A 22,252-nucleotide genomic window follows, 5' to 3' on the forward strand; every position below is an offset into this window, starting at 1 on the left:
TACATTATTTCAAAGAAATGAATAAGCAACCTGTGGAACCCAAGGATGCATGTTCTTCATGCCTTAAGAGTTTAGCAACAGAGAATTAATGTACAAAAAGAAGCACATTCCACAGTTCTCTCCCTCCAGTGAGGTGGAACTGTATCGAGTACTTTCAGTAAATTCTTGAATATTTAAAATTTGATAAACATACAGATGTGTTCTTAATTACACATTTTACTGCATGAGACAGATGGAAAGTATTAGCAAACTGAAGCAGCCAAGTAGCAAGAACATATGGCTCCTGAAAAGTAGAAATAAACGAAACCTTACTTGGCAATTTAAATACTTTTAAAGATGTAAGAACTCCACAGTTACAAGTTTCACCAGTGAAATACAATAAAGCCAGGGGCTTAAATATATATTGAATTGAGACAATTTCTGAATTCCTGGAAAAATGAAAACTTGTGAGACAATTACACCATATCTTTCTGTAGACAAAACGGGTAATCAATTATAGTCTCTGCTGCCACTGTCGAAGATGAAATAACATGTAGAAGAGACTACTCTTCAGCTTAAACTATTCTTATAAATTATTTGAGGCAGGGCTTAGATTTTATTTTATAGATAGCTAATGTCACAGTACATAAAATTGGTCTCAACACAGTGGCCTATAACTACCCATAAGCGAGTATTGTATCATCTTTCGTATGCATGATATCACTCTCATGCATACCCTTTCAGGTACTGGTTAACCTAGTGAAAGATATTAATATTTAAATAAGTATTCACTTTATTGGAATCATTCAAATTTGATATCTGGTCAAAGCAGAGCATCTAAAGCGTCTAAAGGTCCAGTTCATATAGCGGTACTTGGTATTCTTCAATAGTTTTGACTTTACATATTACTGTTAAGCACAGTGTCAGAAATACAAGAAATCAAGAAACAGAAGCAGGAAAGAAAAGATGAGGCAAATATATCATTGTTCAAAGAAATCCTACATGAGAACCCACTCCCTCATGTCAATGAAAACCTAGTTTCACAAGCAATTCTAAAGCCATGGCAAATCCTAAACACAGTAATTCCAGCGCCTCATTTTCCCCACAATTATCACTGGTATAGAAGTAGTTGTTCCATTAATAAAACTGCATAAAATCCTCACTGACAGAAATAGAAGCTGGAGAAATACAAGTACTTTCTGTAAATTTATTCTCATGGCACTGTCATGAATATTTTTTTATAGTGGAAAGAAGCTGCCCACGGCACCAACTAGCAAAATAACTGGCATTAGAACAGATGAGTCTCTGCTTCAGCTGTACAAGTGGCTACTTAACCTTTTAGAAAAGGTGAAAGCTCCAACAGCTCCACAGATTATGTGCAGTCTCAATGTGGCATCACCAACCAAAGTATTATTTTTTCAGAAGAACTGTTTGAATTCCCAGGCAAGATAACTTTAGCTAGGGCATCAACTTCAGTGCCCTCATAAACCATTCTATAAAATGAAATGTAACAGATGGAATTTGACACTTACATAGTCATCACATTCTGAATAAAAGTCCTATTTAACATTAGTCAGAGAACTAACTTGCAACATAATGGAAACTAAGTACTGCTCAATAGTGTTTATTCAGTGGGGTATATTCCTGCCCCATTTTTAAACACTAACTGGCATACAGCGAAGCAAGTGCTACATGTTGAAGGCTTTTTAACTGAACTATAGGATAATTGAGTGAATATTACTGAACTGTTTGTAATTAAATCAATTTACGACCCACAAATGCCTACAACTCTTGCTGTAGAACTGTGAAGCACACTTCTGAGAACTACTCCTAATAAAATATTGAGACTAGCAAAATATATAAAGACCACTGAATACCATTAGACCATGCTTTTATATTCCTCTCAAACTTAACTGCTTTCAGATTTGATTTCAAAACAACTCCTTTTAGCTCTTCTGCACTTTCATAGCAGAAATAGCCATAAATAGGAACTGTAAATATCAGTTTTCATAGTCTTCAGTATTAATTCCTGTGGAGCAAACAGCAGGTGACCTACTTTACAAGAAATCGTAGACAACATGCATTACTTAAACATCAGTGTCCCAGAATAGAGTCTTACAGGTAGCCAGTAAGATGACAAGTAGGTGTGGAATTTCTTACAGTATTCATTAAAATTTCTTTCATGTTACAATAGATGCAAACAGGGATATAATACTGCAGGGTTCGGTTCAGTTCTTCTGAAAACAAAACCTAATGCAAAAAAATTTTCAAGCAGCTTCAAAACTCTTTTGTAGACACTCTTTAGAAATGAATTTTGAAAAGCTAATATACCTATACTTTTTAGAAAATTAGTTCTTTGCAGTGTTCAGAACTATACTAATGCGGACCTTTCTTATAAACATCTTAGGATTTTTAAATGTCTGAGTGATACTTCCACAGAAGACTGAAAAAAAAAAATCCATTTTGAACTGGGAAATCCAACATTCTGTGAGTGCCAGTCCCGCAGAAGTTCTAAGCTTATTTCAAGGAAAAAAACAATTGTGATTGTGTTGCACTTACACTTCTTGTCACATAATCATTAACAATTGCCTTTCCTTCTCATTACAAGTGAGAACAGCGTAGCAACAGATAGCAAGGCATTCCTTTACTGCAACACTAACACAACGGTAGAGTAACAGATCCCACAAAACATGTCAATTTATGCAAAGCTTATATGTGACACACCATAATAAATGTTGATTACTTTAAGAAACCCACACAGTTCGTATCCATCAATATTTCATAATGAGGTCTTTAGAAAATATTCTTATCCAAGAGAAGAGTATCAATGCAAGCACTGTATTTAAAATATTTACATCAGCAAGCCCATTTTGAATTGGGGGAAGCAAGCAACAGCAGTATGAATGAAAGGAGAACCGATAAAGATTCGCTTTAATTATTTCCTTTTTATACAAGCCTAATAACTCTAAGAGTAACTAGAGAATTACTACTAGAAAGAACTGGCCAGCACATAGTCTAGAAACACATCAAGGAATCTTCCGTTTATAATGATTAAAAAACAGTGAGACTGCCTTATATCTTTTAGCATGCTGCTCATCAACCCCATTTCTACGAAATATTACACAATCTATAAAAATTATTGTAGTATTATCTAAGGAATATAATTCTCTGATAAAGAAGCTCAAATTTGCTACTTCAGTCAGAATATTATACTTCTTACCATGGGCCAATGTTTTGGAAGCTTACACACATGTGAAAATTAGCACTTCTACTTTGTTCTTACAATATTATGTTTACACTTTCAAGAATTTGAAGAAAAAGAAATAAAGCCAAACAAAAAAGGAAAATGGAAGACTCCAGTGGCCAGAAAAAAAGTAAAAGAAAAAACAGAAATAAACTTGCACTTCAAGTATATTCTGCTTGTACTACGTCAGATAATGTAAGAAACAGCAGAAGTTAAAAAACTATATGCATACGAAGACATCCTTACTTTATCTACGCAGTCATCAAAAAATGCAAGGCTTGCATCCTTATCACTGACAAAAGAACACTCTTCAATGAAGCGAATAAACATTTGAGTTTTGGTCATCAGTGTGTAGAACTTCTGATGTGAACGATCTCGACTTTTGAGGAAACCTATAAAGTGAAATCAGAAGCATGTAAGAAGGCCTAAGAAAAAAGCTCTCACCAAAAGTCAGCATACATTCTACTAACAAGCAACAACCTTTCTGTAATCTTTGCCACTACTATGCAATTTCTTCTGCACTTGCATTTCTACCATCATTCACAACACTAACACTGCAAAAGTTTTTACTCTTTAAATAACAGAAACTAAAATAATAAATTAATATACATAAAACAAATTCATGACTTTTCACCTTGTAGTTCAAAGAGAGAACTTGCATCTGTGGCTGTTTCAGAGGGTGCCTCTGTTATTGGCCTGAGATAAGACCTGTAACCTTTTAGTATTGAGGCCATGAAACACAGGAATGCTTCCTGGATCTCCAAATCTAACAGATGCAATTTCTTCCCAGAATTAAAATCGTAGTCATTCATTGCTAATTCCATTAATGCATCTTCTCTTGGTCTCTGTTGCACTGTGAACAAAGACAACATTATAACATATCACATATTTTTTTCCCCCCAATATTTGTATCTTTATACTACTAGATTCACTGATTACTGATCTACATTAAGTTTGGAACAGATTAAAATAAATGCGACTAAATTCAATCATGACATGCGACAATGGATTTAGCTTGACCTTATACAACTCGCATATCTCTGGATAATACCAAAAGCAAGATACATGTACCTTTTCAACATATTAGTCACTACAGCAACAGAGAGAACCAGCATGGGCAGAACTTAAAAAAAGAACCTCAAAGAAAGTTTTTTTTTTACAAACATGTGGACAAACACATACATGGGATGTATGTATTACTTTTTTTTTTTTTTTTTTTACAGTGCCTTTCAAAGTGTTCCCCCAAAGTGGAGTATGCATATTAATAAGTACCTATATACACAGAAAAATACCACTCAGATGCAAAGTGGAGCCATCAAAACACAACACAATACAAAACACTGACACAGAGAGAAAGCAGGATTTTTTTTAAAAAAGATCTAGCAAAATCCCTATTCTTAAAGTAGATAGTTGTATCAATGTTTTAAAGCCATCAGAACACTAGCTAAGACTTGACTGCTACACACACAAGGTATGGTGACATTCTAATAATGTCTCAAAAAATTGAAAGGATAGTTTCACTACTGTCTTTCCAGATAACATAATTATAGCCAACCTTATATGGATATCGTGCTAGATTCTTATTACAGACTACATTGCTTAAAGATTATCATAGAATCATCATAGAATGATTTAGGTTGGAAAGGACCTTGAAGATCATCCAACCCCCCTGCCATAGACAGGGACACCTCCCACCAGCCCAGGTTGCCCAAGGCCACGTCCAGCAGCCTGGCCTTGAACGCCTCCAGGGAAGGGGCCTCAACAACCTCTCTGGGCAACCTGTTCCAGTGCCTTACCACCCTCAAAGTGAAAAACTTCTTCCTAATGTTCAATTTGAACCTGCCCTCTTCTAGTTTAAAGCCATTAAGAGGTTTAAATTACAGAGGTTTAAAAATTTTTCTAAAGAAATCCTCAGGTAAAATATACCAAAGTTTTGAAGCAACAGACAATTTTTATCACCTATCAACAATACACATTTTTTTTGTGCAGCAGACACCAATAAAATTCTGTTTCTGTACATTCTAATTAGGACATGATTAAATTCTAGTGACTTCAAGAGCCAAGAAGGTATAGACAGTCTTTAAAACAAGTGCCCTATATCCAGGTAACAATTACAAAGACCTCAGGCAATGTGCTTTCCATGTATGTATTTCTCAAACATGTAGTGGTGATCAACCCCATCCTTTTCACGCTCTGATTTAAGTCTTAAGCACTTGCTGTCTCTGCCACAGAAACTTGATTTTACAATTGCATCATTACTCCTTAACGCTCCCTCCCGTGCCTATGGAAATCATCTTCTAAGCAGACAGGTAATGTCAGAGTACTGAGGGACTTCCCACTTCATAAAGCCTATTAGCTATAACACCCAAGCACAGCAGCTGGCCCTTGACTACATCTGTATTTCCAAATGTTTTGTTTTAAAGAATTTCACTATCATCATCCCTATCCATTCTTCCGCTTTCTTATATCAAGGTTCAATATACCTTTCTGCAATATTTGAGGACTCTATCAACAACCAATTTTTTCTTAGAAATGTCCAGTAATTTTGCTATACATTTGAAAATGCAATGTTTATAAAGCATTTGTCATTTCCATCTTAAAGTTTTAGGTAAAGTACTATCAGATTGAGCGTCAAAGTTCTCTCAATTGTCAAGACATCAGCAGACTTGAGCAGGCTTTGAGGACAAAACAAAGGTCTTTATTAGGTCCTGGTCTCCTCTTTGCTTTACTATTCCCTTCTCATAAAAGCTCTACATTTTTTTTTTGGTACAAGGATAACATCAATACAAAGGGATATCGACTGAGCACCACCTAATATATATGGAAGTCTCCTCTACCCCAAAAGCCCCAACGTGTTCTAATCTCTGGACTTAATGTACAGATGTACTGTTGACTTAATGTACTGTTCTGTACAAAAACATTATGCTTAGTGTAATGGGTGACTTAAGAACATATTTAATTAGGTATATTTATCTGTTAATGTGGCACACTACATCCAATGTAAATCTTACTATGTAATTTCCCACTCACATTCTGCCAGCTGATGATACAAATTACTTAAGGTGTTCATCAGATTTTTACAAGGTTTCTTTGGTAAGATCTTCCATGCAATAACTTTCTTATCTCCAGATCTGGAAGGAAAAAAAAAAAAAAAAGAAGTATGAGTATACACTGGAATATGTGTGTATCTAGCACTATATTTGGAGGATTTTTGTACTCCACCAGAGAAATAGGAGAACATATACAATTTACTCCATTAAAACAGGACTAAGCAGGATTGAAAACCAACCAAGTCAAATTTGATTTACTATATGGAGACTTGATCACAGCCATCCGACCAATGCTCTCTATTTCAGGATGATGATTATGCAGCCACCCTCTTTAGAGCTGAAATCAATCCACTTAGAACACATGAAAGATGGGTTACTCATATTAAGCACCTTCCATTGCACAAGCAACCACTACACATGCTATGTTCTGAGCAGTAATTATTTAAACTAGGATGGAGATAATGACTAGAATGCTCATAGTAACATGAAATCAATTTGATATGACAACTGCTTTGTGTTTAGTACATATAGACTTGGACTTAACCATATCGTTATGATAATGAAAAAAAATAAGTGTTCTTTGTCAACAGAGGGCACCAGCAAGCCTCAAGACCATATCGGTCACAAAGTTGCAAAAATTGCAAGCATTTGTTTCACACTTTTTTCCGTGCAATGAAACGGAATTAATCTGTTCTAAGAAAAATGCCTAGAAAATCAGAGAAAAGTAGAATGAAAACAGAAATAACTGGAAATAAATTATTTAATTATATTATTCATTCATTATTCCATTAATGATTATGTAGCTAATTAGACAAATACCAGAAGAAATGCACAAATATGTTCCTCAACCAAAAAGTAAAAAGCAAAACTGAAGTTATCGCAGTCTAGTTTGAATTGGTTGCTAAAAACTTCAGGGCAAAATTGCTATATAAACTTGGTGTCAGCATAAAATCCTTAAAAATTTCTATTTACAAATACTTAATATATGCAACCTTCTCTAAAATCCACACACAACTACTGAAGCAAAAATAAACTCACAAATAAGAAAATTTAGAAAGAAAAAACTTTTTAGTTAGGCATAGTAATGCTGAAAGACTGCTACCAACCGGAGGATGATACATAAGAACAGTGACTGAAGACCTTTAAAAGTTTCACTAAGTATACACTGAGTATATTAAAAATTATACTGAAATAGAAGTTTAATTCTGAAATACATGTTTAACTAATTTTGTATGTTTTTGAATCTTGAATTAGAGGCCTTATCCTCTTCTGGTTTTGTAACATCGTCACAAGGAAATAAATAGTTCTTTGTTTTGAATCTCATAACAATATGGACCGTTTTCCAATGGTTTTAACAGTGCACTGCTATCCCTTACTAGTATTTTAGGTATTAGATAATTAGTATTACAGGAAAATGTAGTACTCTACACAGTTATGAACAAGAAATATTAGAATACTCTTATTTCAGTTCATTAACAGTGGCATGATTTTAAGTCTTAATTAGATTCTCTCACCCATGAAAGTTCACATCTCTCATTCTCAACATGAAGTTCCTATACTTCATATTGATAAGCAGCATGATTTAATTGTTATAATTGTCAACCAGATGCCCACATGAAGATACTAGAATTTCTTCAACACTAAAAAAGCTGATCATAAAAACTGAAAATTACTATTCTCCTCCAGGAACAATGACATGAGACACAGTATGGTTAATCCAGGAAACGTGCCAACATGTGCACAAAGATTTTTAATGTAACGGAATAAAAGGTACTAATGTTCCATAAGGATTGTACCTGCACTCTGCCGTGTTGAACAGAAGATATCATTCCTAGCATCCTCATTTCAAGAAGGATAATACATTAGAAAGTTCAGAGGTTTAAAACAAAGAAAACTCCCCAAAATGTTGCCAAAAAGCTAGTTTTTGTCTTTGGAAACAGAAAGCAAACCCCAAAAATTAACACAGAAGAAAAATTGTTAATAAATACTTACTGAGAAATTGTATTGGTATCTAGGTCAACACAGCTAACATCTGGTGGAGGGTCATAGAGATCAAAGTATCTTGAATCAATTCCCACTATGAATGGACATGGTGCACTTAACACATCTGCCAGCGCCAAGGGACAGAGAGGAATATATGGGCAAGGCCAGTGGAAAGGAAATATCATCTTTGAATATATGCAGAGACAAAAACATAGGTTAAACATGTACAATAATATAGTCTATGAAAGTATAAACCACACTTCACTAACTGCACTTCAAAATTGTTTAACATAGCAGATTATTACTGCAAATCTAGATGCAGATTATTAAATAAAAAATGCACTCATTTTGCTAAAATTCAATCTGTTAATTTGTAGGGAAAAAGCTCTTCAGTATAATCAACTATATAGTAGAGGTAACAAGACAATGCTTAGTGAAGACACGGAGGAAAATAACATGCACTTAAAATTACTCTGCAAGAGAGAATACAGTGCTACTTGGGAAAATGAGGAACACATATTCAGTGCATTGAGATGACCAAACAACATGCTTATTTACAATATTTACATACAAAGAACCAAAAGCAGTTACTCTTTCTCTTCTTTGTGGGATATTCTCTCTAACGATCCGTATTTTTCTTCCTACATTTAAGTAACTTTTAAGCCTAACAGTACTCCTAATTTTAGATTTTACCCAAAAAACATTCTTTTTTGCACTTACAGGTGTATGATTAAAAGACCGTTACTTACAGAGACTAATGCCTCTGTCACACTAGTAAGGACAGAAGGTCGCAATGAATGGATGAGAATTTTATGTTCCGTCACAGCAAATACAAGTAGAGTTACTGCATTTTCAGGTCCTAAATTCTGAAGCAGTGTAGAAAACTTGCCCCCACTGTTACAGAATACAAACACACTGGTGAGTTACAAGGTACCATAAAAAAGAAACGTTCAGTAACAAAATAGAAAACAAGGCATCAGAGTAGGGTTTTCTAAACTTAAATTTGCAAATCTTTCTTTTAAAGACAACTGCAAGGCAGACTACTTGGTACACTTCATTGTTCAGTGAAGAAAGGTTACTTCTCAACAGTAACCATGGTTTCTTGAGACTCTTCAATCAGTCTAGACTATTTTCAGGACACATGCTTGATGATTTTTCTTTTTGAGAAGCAATTTACAGGGAAACAAAATGTGTCTCTTTAATCATTCTCCTGCACAGAGACACAGAAGTTCAGACGGGCACAGAACTCCTTCAATTACCTTGCAATACAAAACGTTGCACTATGTTGGCAGCCCATGTACCAGCCCCTAGAAAGGGGAACTAACTCTCTATATTCTGCCTCAAGAACCACTAAAATTATTTGAAAAAACACAGATACTGTTCGTTAAGTATGTATCCTTGTCAGGGTGCAGGTCCAAGTCACATAAATAAACTTCTGATGCACTAGCTACAAAAGGCACCAGTCTAGTTAAGTTAATTTGCACAATTATAACTCAAAGTACCAAATCTTTTCTGCAATGTAAATCAGGATATATTTCACAATTAAACAGAAGATACTGCCACTTGCCTCAGTGGAAGGGGCGATGACACAGGTTGGCTAAGAATCAGGTTATCATGTGGAGATAGCTGGAAAAAGATTTTAAAATACATTCTTTTTATTCTGAACTTTGGAAATATTTATTAGAAATTACACAACTATAACAAAGAACACCTAAAAATAAAATTTAAACTAAGCTGAACCTTCTATAGCCCAGTTGTATAGCACTGTACTAAGTGGTGTGCAATGCTATGCACCAGAATATTTTAGTAAAAACCAGGCAAAGCACACCGTTCCTTTCTTAGGCAGGACTGAGTACATTGCATATTCATAAAGAGGAATTTAAACTAGCTAATACTGCAAAAAAATTGAATATATTGACTGCTGAAAAATGAAGCCCTCTGTATTTTAAGGGAAGTGAGGAACCATAGTTCATACAAAGTTCATACATTCCAGGGTGGGACTCTTTGGATTTAGGGAGAAAGAGATGGAAAATGCACGAAGGGGAGAGATGGCAGATCATAATGTAAAGTAATATTTTCTTTGGAAGACGTGAGAATTAGACTCTTAGCTGTTAGAAACGGCTCAGCTCAGCTTTGATAGAATCATTAAAATTTGCATTAGTTGAAGATCCAAGACAAAGATCTTACTAATTCAAGTTTCTTTCTTACAGTGATATGACATCAACAGAAATAATTCATATATTCAGCATAAATAGAAGGATGCAAATGAGTACAAGAACACAGATGCACAATCAATTTATCAAAGCTCAACTGACATTTTCAGCCATAGTAAATTCAAGGTAACAAGATACCAGTTAGCTTAATCCTCCCTGCTAAGTGGTCACGCATTTTCTATCTATTGTATAAGAGCACACATACAAGTAGCAGTAGTAATTCACTAACTCACAATAAATTTCACAATTAAGCTATTGTCCTGGTTTGAAGTAAAACAGAACCAATTCTCTAGTCAGTAATTTTACTTTGCAGCTAAGTCTCTTCTAACTGAACTCCCTGAAACTTTCTGAAATTAACAGCATATTGTGCAGAAACTGTTCACTCTCAGAGCGATAAAACCTGATTAGGTGTCATTGATGCCAAGGAACGGTATGCAGAGAGGATTGCTTATTGCTATAACACTTATTGCTGTAACACCCAAGACCAGCCAACTTTGTTATTTGCCCCATTGGAGGGTTGGAAGCAATAAAGCGTAGAGGGGTCGCACTTGCAGGGAGGAGCGGAAAGGACAGGTGACCCAAAACTGCCCAATGGGATATTCCATCCTATCTGCCTCATACTCAGTATGAAAGCTGAGGGATCAAAGACCCAGCCCTCTTTCTTCAACCGCCAGCATCCGAGGAGTCTGTCTGCCTTTGATCCTGATCCCTGCATTCCTGAATCCAGATCCAGAACCAGAACCAGTTCCCGTCTGTCACTGAGCCCAGTCTGCGACCTTCCCAGTGCCTGCCAGTGACATGACTGTCATCCTGGGGGCTTGTTCTGGTTTTGTATATATTTAATTATTTCCTTTTTATTATTTTATAATTAATATTTCATTAAATAGTTTAGTTCCTTCTAAACTCACAAGTCTTTCTCTCTCTACCCCCTCTCCTTGGAGAAAGAGGCAGGGGAGAGCATCTATCATTTCACCTCAGTGGCCAGTCCAGCCCAAACCATGACAGCCACAAGTCCAGACAACTTGCAGTAACATTCTATTTTTGAGTAGGTTTCACCTTAGACGCTGCTGCAGATGACCAGATAATAGAAGTCAGAAGATCAGCTGAATTAGTAATAGAAATGCTGAAGCACTAAGTCACCTAACACTGTGCCTGGATAGACACACAAACCGTAGGACGTTAACAAGAGTCTACACAGTACTGCCTCCTCACGTATTTCACATAACAGAGCTTTTGAAGGCTGATGCTACATTTAGCTTCAATGACAAATGAGGATGGCCACACCACTCTACATACTAGATTTGTCTTTAAGTAAGTCACCTTGTGACAACCACCATTAGCTTATTCAGTGAAAGAATTCAAAGACCTCATTTTTTCAGCCTGAGGTAACCTTCACAAACTACCTTCAGAAAGGGAGCATCTGCCTAATGTCCTACAACTTTTGTGTTTCAGCAAAAGCAGATAAACATAATCAAGCATTTACTCAAAGTGCATGTCTCCCTTAGGCAGAAGGGGCACTTACTGCCCCCATTCTTCAGAGGGAGGAATGTATTACTCAATGTGCTCTTGAAGTCTGCAGATTGTGAATACATCATTAGAAGAGGAACATCTGCGTAATACGGGAACATAGGACATGGAGAACAGAGTCTGGCAGATTTCACATCAGTAACAACCTACCAACAATGGCAGCTGGAAACTGGCAATTGGAAACATTCCTGGATATTTTACTAATGGCTATAAATTCTTTGAAACTTAAATCATACACGCGCCATGTTCTCCCTCACTTGCAACAGATGCTAAGAAGGACCTAAGAATAGGTTACACCTCCAGACTGGCATACATGCAGTTACTAAAATATATCAGGTCTCATTTTCAGAAAGCATATAGGCACTTACAAGACATTCTACAGTAACACATTCAGGGGGATTTGCTATACTAATTACTTAGCAAAAAGCTACCACATTTTAAAATAACAAGCTTCAGAGAGAAATTACTATTCCTTCAATGAAATGGAATCCTAAAAGCTTGTAATTTTCAAATATGCAGGCATTTCCCACGCTATTTTTGGGAAAACATCTTAGATAATAAAATCACAGATGATTGTCAGTGCAGTATCAAACACAGCTCAAAAGTCCCTGAAAGCAGCGGGAAGTACTCATTTGTAGACCTCAACTACCACTGACTACTTTAAAAGCAGTGTGTCCTCCATCTGTACCATCAGCTACTGATGTTGTACTAACTTGATGCATTTGGCATTTTGAAAATAAGGTGTAACAGACATAACTTCCCATCACTTAAAACTAGGTCCTCAGACTTTGTTCCAGGATATACATCCATGTATACTTTGACAGTAAAAATTCAGACTAAAAAAATTAACTGTTTTTCCTCTAAACTCACATCTCTGTAAATGTGTGTTTAGTGCTCCCTAGCACAAATATGTTATTGAAGGTGAATACAACATAAATGCCCCCAAGATGTAAAAATACTAGATTTTCAATGGAACTTTAAATTGATAATAAGTGACAGAAGTGTCAGATACAGTTTCAGTAAAACTGTTCTCCAACCCCTTTTCAGTAACAGTAATAAATGTAACTTCTTTAGAATATCCAAGTACACTAAGGAGGATCTTTAATATTCAACACATTCTATAAAGACATAATCCAAGATTGTGTTTACTCTGAAAGTCTCCACTAGCATATGGGACACTACATTAAGACTGAAAACCACACAGGGGTCTCCATATTTTATTTCACACAAGTAGTAACAGAGAATAACATCATTTTATAACAGTTTGTTCAAAACCACAGGACTAGTAGAATAAGTACAACCAGAATAGAGCTGTCTTTTCTCAGCAATAAAATTTTAACATGTCTCTATCCATTTTGCCTCTTAGGAGTACAAAAACAATTTGAAGATTTAATAACACTTCTCTTAAGACGTCTTTGAGATAGGGATTTAGTCTTTCCTACCACCAATGGCATGGGTGAAATTTAAATAACAGGTACCTTAATTCTAGCAATTATACCATTTCACTCACACACAGTAAAACGTGCTAGGTCTTGCAGGTAGGACAGAATAAGGGTCATATTTGACGAAGTGTGGCTCTGTTGAATGTGCACGGCTCTTGCAGTTTTCAGTAAGTGCTATCCATTATATAGAGGACAGCACAAAGCCCTTTGCGAAAACAGGTAATTTGTAAACATGCACTTCACATCCGGTTTTAATTTTTTTATTTATTTTACACTCAGACTTCATACAGTAGTAAGAAGAACACAGTTCAAAGGTTATTGAAAAAAAATCAAGCCAGTGCTGACCTTTGAGTAGTTTTTTGTTAATTTTCATACACTCTGACAAAAAAACATAAGTTTTAAGCACACTGAACAGTATCTTGTAATATCTCATTAAAGTCCTTAACTAAACTGGAAACAGAACAGTGAGAAATCTGTAAAAATTAAGGGTATGAATTTAGGAAAAAAATCCTGAACAACAAAAAATTGAACGTTAAAAATTACTTTTTCCATTTACCATCCTGTTCAACAACTGGTTTGTCTTCACTTAACACATAGCTATTAAGAAGAAATTTACACTTACCTGAACTAGAATTCTTGGCCTCTGAGGGGATGGAAAAGGAACTTTATGCATGAAATGGGAGATGTGTCTAAAGGAAGAGAAAAATACTCATTTAGTAGAAATTATAAGCTTAAACTGCTTCACCTCAAGACAAAATTATTGCCAGTAAGAGAAATTATTTATATAAAATGGCACATTCTTATTCAGAAGACAGAGAGCAAAATAAAACAGCCCACAAATCCTACAGGAATATTCTGACCTTCAAAATCTATTTTTCTACTAGTGACAACCAAAATGGCAGGCCAGATTATCTTTCAGACTACAAGCTTGGTTTGTGAGACTGCAAAATTACAAGGAGCTATTTAAAATGAAAAAAAATTTTTGTAAAGTAGAAATACTGATGTTTGAGTATCACAATACCATTTTACAATCATGCTTCTCAGACTGGCTTGAAATAGCACTATACCTCAGAGAATAGCACTGGTTATTTGCAAAAAAATATTCACAGCTGAGTATCAAGGAGAGTCATTACGGTCATCCATTTTCCTCACATCCGTTTTCTTCACTTCCAAAACCAAAATGTTACGTAAGATGTGATGAAAAAAAGTGTTAAAAGTTTTCTCATATACTACAAATACAGGAAAATGTTTTTAAAATTGGAGTAAGTTCCCAGTTTTATATATTGATTAAACTTACAAAAGTTCTAAAATTGGGGGAGTTCTACACAATACGCACTTTCACATAAAAGAAACTACATGCAACCAGTAGAAACTCGGGAAGAAACAGGTAATTCATCATAAACTGCATGCTACAAGCACATACTTTACTGTGATTTCTGCAACTCTTACCATTATCACAATGCAGACAACAAACCAAATTTTGAAGAAATTCAGAGAAACCCACAAATAAGCATTGATTTATATAGAAGATTTATATGGTTTTGATGCAAAGCTATAAATTTCATACATACATTTCAATACAGCTGCATATTATGCCATTACATGTATGCAACACCCCCCCATTTTTCTATGTTTTTAATTTTGTGTACTTGTGCTAAGCTTAACTTTTTGTTGCAGTTCTATAATGACAGAACTGGCATTAATCAGAACTACTGACAGGAGAAGCAGTCTTGTGCCTCCTCCTCGCCACTCCTCAACTAACCTCCCTTGTGTGAGCATCAATGCCTGTGCAGCCACATGGCAAATGAGAACAGGAAAGGAATCAGGCTGACAACAGATTTGGGGTTTTGTCCTATTACCGCTGTATGAAGACAGTGGCAGAAATACAGAACATACAGCAAATTTTGAGGGAAAGGCCTGCCACTTGCAGAAGGGCTGACTGAAAATGTTCAAGTAAGCATGTATGGCACAGACAACCTTCGCTATCCTTAAAACAACTAAAGAAACCAGGCTAGATACTATATTAATTTCATGTAAGACAGTGTAGCTATATTTAAATTATCCACAGTAAATTGACCAGTCAGTTTACAAATCAGAAAAATCTGTATAAGCAGATAAATCTGTAAAATCAAAATTAATAAAACATTTATTATATTTACGTCTCATTTTATTCATTCACAAAACTAAAAAAACAAAAGTAGTTCTCAGCTTAAAAAAAACCTCTTTTCATTATTGGATGCTTACACTTTCAGAATTTTAAAACAAGTTCAGTAGATACAAACTGCAATAATGAAGCTGATAAACAATCACAGAAAATGCTTAATCCACAAATTCAAAGTCTCATAAAAGTTAATATTGAAGTTTAATCAGAAAAAAGGCTGATGTGTAATAAAATAAAATTTTATATATAAATATATATATATTTGAAATTTGACACATTAAAAAGTTATGTTAGCCTAGAAGTGTTAAAGTCTCACATATCAATTACAGATATCAATCACTCCTTGGATGTAAGAATTTCCTCTGCATTTCAAAATGTGAAATCCTTTATGCAAGAAGGAAATTAAGTTTATTCATCTCAAATAGAGGAGGATTACCAGTGCAAAAAATTAAATCTGCTTTATTATCTCTCATTGCACAACAAATAGTCATTTGAAAAAATGCAAAACTACATATTTCATTCTCCTAACTTCATGTATGCAATATTAAGAAAGGATTTATAATCTTGCTTCTAATCACTATGCTAAAGGGTACAAAGCTAATTAAAAAAGGCTTTCAGATACCTTTGCAGGCACTTAAACCACAAATAAAAATCTAGGCTTTTTGAGGAAGTATATAAAGATACATTTAATCAGTGGAGAAAAGTGCTTAATCTTGTCTAACCGTTATACGTAATGTTTGATGACTAAAGTTAAAAGGATATTATCGGAAACTTAGAAGTAAAGAAAAAGGAGCTCTCATCAAGTGAAATTACTGTTATGAATTTTTTAAATTACTTACTTCTCAATAGGTAGGACATGCGGACCAGAAATGGAGTAACGATACAGAAAGGTAAGAAACTTCTTGAAAGCATCAAAGAAAGGCCAGTGAGAGAGCAGACAGATGCATTTATTTGTTTGAACTGTTCTGCATGTGTCTGACTTTCCCTCGACAGCAGCTGCTAATCCCAGTTGAGATTTTTGTTTCTCTGTGAGATTCTCTTCAGGATACAGTTCATAAAACTGAATAGCAGCACCATATACCTGCAAACAACATCGTTGATTTGAAGTTGATAAATCTGCCACAGTCTTAAAAGCAATCTAACAAACCCCAAACATGCAAGGAAAATCAAGTCTATTGAAAATGCAGACTATTATTTATTTAAAACACTAATGTCATATGAAAAGGAGTAATTTATGAAACTATGTAAGTGAGAGAAAAATAATGATTATACAGAGAACAACTACAGTCAACTGCTCCTACAATTGCCATTAAAGCTATTTTAGGAATTCTTTAAGCAACTCAAAGCAGTATTCCTCTGACATCCAATTTACTTTTTAGAACAAGTATATACATGCAACGTTGCTTCCATGCTTGCAATAAAAATAGTATACTCGCATGTATATTCAGTCAGAATTGTTATAGCTCTGTAGTTTCAAAGGCTAACATGATTGGAAAGCAAAGGAGCACAGGTTTATATGATCAACAGTCCAGCAGTGAAATAAATGCAAATCACTCTTTAAAGTAGTCTTTGAATGAAGCCCAAATGAACAGATTCAAGTTTGCCTGTGAAAATACGCATTATCATCACCCTGAAAAGATAAACAGCCATTTTTTTTAATTTAAATTATTAATAATGATTTTTTTTAACATTTCAAAATACCTTTTCTGCAGAAGCTCCAGTTAGTACAAACGTGGAAAAAACTGGGAGAGGGTATTTACTGTTAGATGGCCAGCATTCAATTGTTGCACCCATAGGTAGACAAAAAAGAGGCACAGATTCTGGTAGTGGGAATGATTCATAATCTTCTTCGGGATATCTGCATATTAAACCTACAAAGGCAATTTGTAAAGAGGCAATTATGTAACGAATAGCTCATTCCATAAACACATGCCCAGAAATATCATCTATGAGCATATACTAACTTCAGAGGATCAGTAAAGGAAAGTTATAAATAATCAGGTATAGCAAATAGCCATAGAGGGGCAGCATGCTTCCAAGGCCTATGGAGAAATCACCCGACTAAAACATTGGACTGAAGTCCTACTTACTATTCTAGGAACTATTCATAATTGATTTATCTTTTTCTGTTTGCAGGTTTTATGCATCTCAGCTATTATTATAATAGTTCACATTATGAGTAAAGATTTAAAATTCAGTTAAAAAAATGGTAACCTGAATAACTGAGAAGACTGATGTTTTCAATTACGAAAGCAATTAATTCTTACCAAACGTTTCCTGAAATATCTGATGTGCTAGATATTAGATTTTTTTTAATATCAATAGAATCAAACCAATTAATTATGCCAATCCACCTCAGCTAAGGATTCAGCTAACGTGCCATCACACTAATGTGTTTAGACTTAATTTTAAACATAGCTGTAAAACACAAAGTTCTGAAGCAGAAGCTCTTAACATATAGGTCTTCAATTACATCATACAGCTGCAGCAATCTATCCTTGCTCACTGCCACCCCAGGGGACTCCAAATGGAGAATGAATATTGCGTGAAGGGATTTAGGATTTCTCTGCATTAGAGAACACAATCACTACACATTCTTTTATAATACACAGTGAAATATTAATAAGCAAAAAAACTGGTAATCAAGAAGGGCGGTGTTTTTTCCTTCCAAGAAGCAAAATTTTCTGTAAAATACGACCAGATGTGTGGCCTTTTTAAAATCTGTATTTATTTACAAATTTATTTTCCACCTTTTAGTTAGTCCTAAATTACTGGTTTCTGCAGAGAGCAGCACCTCACAGGGATAAGTGCATTAAAGCTTAAGTCTGAATCATGCTCATGACTTGCACTCAAACAAAATCAAGGGTTTAAAAAAACTCAGAGCCATAGCAAATCTAATGCTGTCTTATAAATAAAACAACAAAATAACAATGATATGCAATCCAAAAATACTTAGAGACCTCAACTCCACTGATGTTCAGGGCAGTGTGGAAGTCTGCAATATTCTTCAAAATGTTTCTTGAATAAAGTAATCATGAAAATGCATCAAAATTTTTGCAATATTGTCTTCTGCATATACACAAACACACACACCCCCTTAAGAGACAGTTATCAGCAACAAACACAGAGGTGGGAGACACACAGGTTTGTAGAAACCTACCAATACACAAATGAGATTCCAATTAAAAGCAATATTTAATAAAAACGGGTTATGATACATAATTCCAAGGCTTATTTTAGGACATTATTTTAAAAGAATTCTTCAGGGAAAGATTCTTTTTTGGATAATGCCAAGACAGTGTCTTTGTCAAATAATTATTTCATAAAAAAATGTATTACATTGCAAATAAGTCTGTACATCCTGAATTGAAGATAAAAAGCTAAATAGCTGTTACATACCAGCTTTATATGATATGGTGTTGGTTTTTGCCACAGACTTTTTATAACATAAATATACCGCTGAGCCCCACTGTAAAACAAAAGAAATTATTTGATTACATGATGAAGTATAACAAAAGGATATAACAGAAAAGAGTGGAGGAAAGTTTCCTCTTCCTTGTTTACAAAGGATCATAATTTACACACTAAGATGTAGGAATTTGGGGTCTATTACATTATTGTTTCTGATAAAGGCCACAAACAGATGACTGAAAGAAAAGTACTATGTTAGCTCAAAGCTAACCAATCCGTGGCAGGCATCAGCCTGACCTCTAAAACAAAATTGGTTTACAGACTGAAGCATGAGCTCTATAAATTCTTCTCCAAAACATTTGTTTAACACAACTACAGAATTTTGAGTAACACTGTCATCCAGGTAAATATTAAAACCTTTCTCAATTTTGTTGAACTTCCAGCTTAAATGTGTATATAGACAGATACACATACATACACACACACTTTTACATATACACACACAGAGCACGATGTTTCTGTTATTAACTACATTTGCGGATTACTTTAAGTTAATACTTAACATTTTTCTTTTGTGCCTGCATTTTTATTTTAATCACGCTAATCTTTAAGCCCAATTCCTTATTCTATCTGCTATTTCATAGTCTGTGAAACACCGCATCATGACATCATAGTTTTTGCAGCTTCTAAACAACAATTTCCTTTCTGGTAGTGTTAATGTTTTTTATTCTTATGTCCAGAAATTGAGAACTTCAAAAATACTTAAAAACATGGAAAGCCACAGAATGGAAAAAAGACCAGCACCCTTTAAGGGCACACAAAGCCTTTATAGATGGGAGAAAGATATAACAATTTCCATAAGACAGCACTCTCATAACCCAGTCAATACAGGGACTGGTAGAACTGAAAAATCCATTTCTTAATGTCTACAAGCATTTACTTAAAAACAAGTACAGATCAATTTCCATGATCTTTTTTGCATGATACTACTTGCATATGCAATCAGCATCCTCATCAGCATGCTGACTTTTGAGGACCCTGAGAAAGCCAGCATATAGGGCTGCAGATTCAACTAGGAGACACTTTAATATTAAAGTTCTGTAAAACAAAGTGCTGAGACACCCGTGTATTTTAGCAGGTGTAGCTTTGGAACCATATTAAGCATTTAAACAGGCTTACAGTCAACAGCAACCAACATTGCTCACATGCAACTTTCTTCAGAGAAAACGTTTGTGAAACTACTCAGGAGAATGACACTTATAAAGTAGCACTGTAGGTGATTGGAGAGTTTAAAAAAAGAATAGAAGGCAGTTGTTAGATACCGTATTCCCATCACAACAGTAAAATCAGTGTCAGAAACAGCCACATCTGTAAAACCTTCAGTTATACATGCGGTGACACAACACGTTCTAAGGACTAACCCAAAGCTGCTGAAGTCAGCATTTCTCAGTCAGCACTAAAAAGACTATTTGCTCTAAGACTTCCAAAAAGACTCTGTTCCAAGCAGGAACAAAGAAATGTAATCCTCCAACTATTGAAGATAAATCAAATCTTGGAGAGAAGCTTACCAAAATTTTCACTAGGTACTCTGAGAACTGTCAAATACTCCACAAACATTACATCATTGAATAACAAGCATTCAAAATCCAGATTTTGAATCTTACCATACTATTATTAAGATTCTTGTCAACCTTGCAGAATGTATGTGGAGGGGTTTCTCCTTTACTTGGTATGATTATACATATATCCGTAACAGCCAACGTGTTTTGTGTCATGTTTTCGGATGCTCTTCGGTAAGTGATGTACACTCTTTGTGATGAGGCACTGCCACTAATATTAGCAGGCCGACCATATGGAGTAGTTTGAATTATTTCACAACCTTGCTTTACTCTTTCTTTCCCATCATACAAAACCCTAGGTTAAAATGGGATGTACAAAAGTCAGAAGGCACATAATTTTTTTTCAACACTTTGAATACTGATACTATACGAAGAATTATAACTGAATACCACTAGTTTAACAGCAGCTCTTGTCTCTTTTCTGATCAAAACATTTTTACTGACAAGTTCAGGTCATATTATATTAATCTGCATTCTAACAGAAAAGCTTCACGATTGAACTATACTAGTTTTCCCTCACATATAATTGCTTTTAAGTGTTTGGTTTACTGCAAAATATTGTTATTTTCAATTCTATTAAAGATTCATTGCCTGATCCTAAGAATGCCATACAACTCACCTCTTTTCAATCTGTATTAAATACGTTAAGCATCTTATCTCAACCAAAATATATACACTGACAATTATAAGTGGCTTTGAAAACTCCAAATGCAAAGGATTACAGTTGTCACTAAAATCCATTCAGCATGCATTTTTCCTACCATACTAGGTTACAGTATGCTCAAGTCAACAAATATCTTCCTGTTTTGCTCTACATTCTAAAAAGCACGATACTTCCATAAACCTGCTTTATTTGCACATTAGTCAAATAAAAATGCCAAAATCATGTACTGGAACAGAAAAAAAACACTCACCCCAGGTCAGTAAGTGGGGGCTTATTCCTTCCTCGGCGATAACAAAGATATATTTGCGGTCCCACAAGACTGCCATTATTGAGATCTGCAGACAGTCCCGAGGGAGTAACTTCTATACATTTATATCCCTGGGGGATTTCCTCCCCCAGAGATTTATTAATTACTGTTACATCTGTAATAGGTTCTTTTGGTTTAGCGATTTTATGGCAAGCATCATTGAAGTGGATTTCTTCCTCTAGTGGTTTTGAAATATCTGTTAATCCTGCGACAACAAAGTAGTCAGCAACACGAGCCCCTTTGTCTTCCATCTTCCATTACAAGACGTTATAACTGGACAAAAGGAAATATATATCAGTACTTTTCAAGGAAATTATAAGATATCAGAAACAAAATTATGTTTATTTTTAAAAACAGAAAATTTGCAATAATATAAATGAAACACAATAGAAGAATACAAAAAAAGATAGAGATCTCCATCATCAGATCATGTAACATTTTTCATTTGTAATCACAATCTTTCGAATTTGGAATTCTGAGCCACAACTGTAAGTTAACTGTTAAAATCTTGGAACAGAAAACCCAAGTGGCCTCTTTTTGTTACCTTATCACTAGAGTAGCTGAAAAAACAGTAACAGCAAAATATAGTGCAAAGCTCTGCAAACAGTTTACTACTTAAAACTCATGGCTGAGTCAAAAAGTAGTTCTCATA

General features: G+C 34.9%; 1 protein-coding gene across 1 annotated transcript in view; it reads right to left on the reverse strand.

Annotated features, from left to right (window-relative positions):
* Positions 1-22,252, reverse strand: part of DENND4A (DENN domain containing 4A) — a 50,025-nt gene that overhangs the window by 22,233 nt on the left and 5,540 nt on the right. The window contains exons 2-13 of the mRNA XM_082488655.1: positions 21,544-21,873; positions 20,675-20,924; positions 18,999-19,068; positions 17,301-17,470; positions 16,439-16,680; positions 14,061-14,127; positions 9,824-9,882; positions 9,006-9,150; positions 8,266-8,441; positions 6,254-6,354; positions 3,858-4,076; positions 3,470-3,615 (exon numbers count right to left, since the gene is read on the reverse strand). Coding sequence (XP_082344781.1) covers positions 3,470-3,615; positions 3,858-4,076; positions 6,254-6,354; positions 8,266-8,441; positions 9,006-9,150; positions 9,824-9,882; positions 14,061-14,127; positions 16,439-16,680; positions 17,301-17,470; positions 18,999-19,068; positions 20,675-20,924; positions 21,544-21,851 — 1,953 coding nt within the window. The 5' untranslated portion in view covers positions 21,852-21,873. The remainder of the gene's footprint in view (positions 1-3,469; positions 3,616-3,857; positions 4,077-6,253; positions 6,355-8,265; positions 8,442-9,005; positions 9,151-9,823; positions 9,883-14,060; positions 14,128-16,438; positions 16,681-17,300; positions 17,471-18,998; positions 19,069-20,674; positions 20,925-21,543; positions 21,874-22,252) is intronic.

This window comes from Vanellus vanellus (assembly GCF_965231255.1).
Source record: "Vanellus vanellus genome assembly, chromosome: 11".
NCBI lineage: Eukaryota > Metazoa > Chordata > Aves > Charadriiformes > Charadriidae > Vanellus > Vanellus vanellus.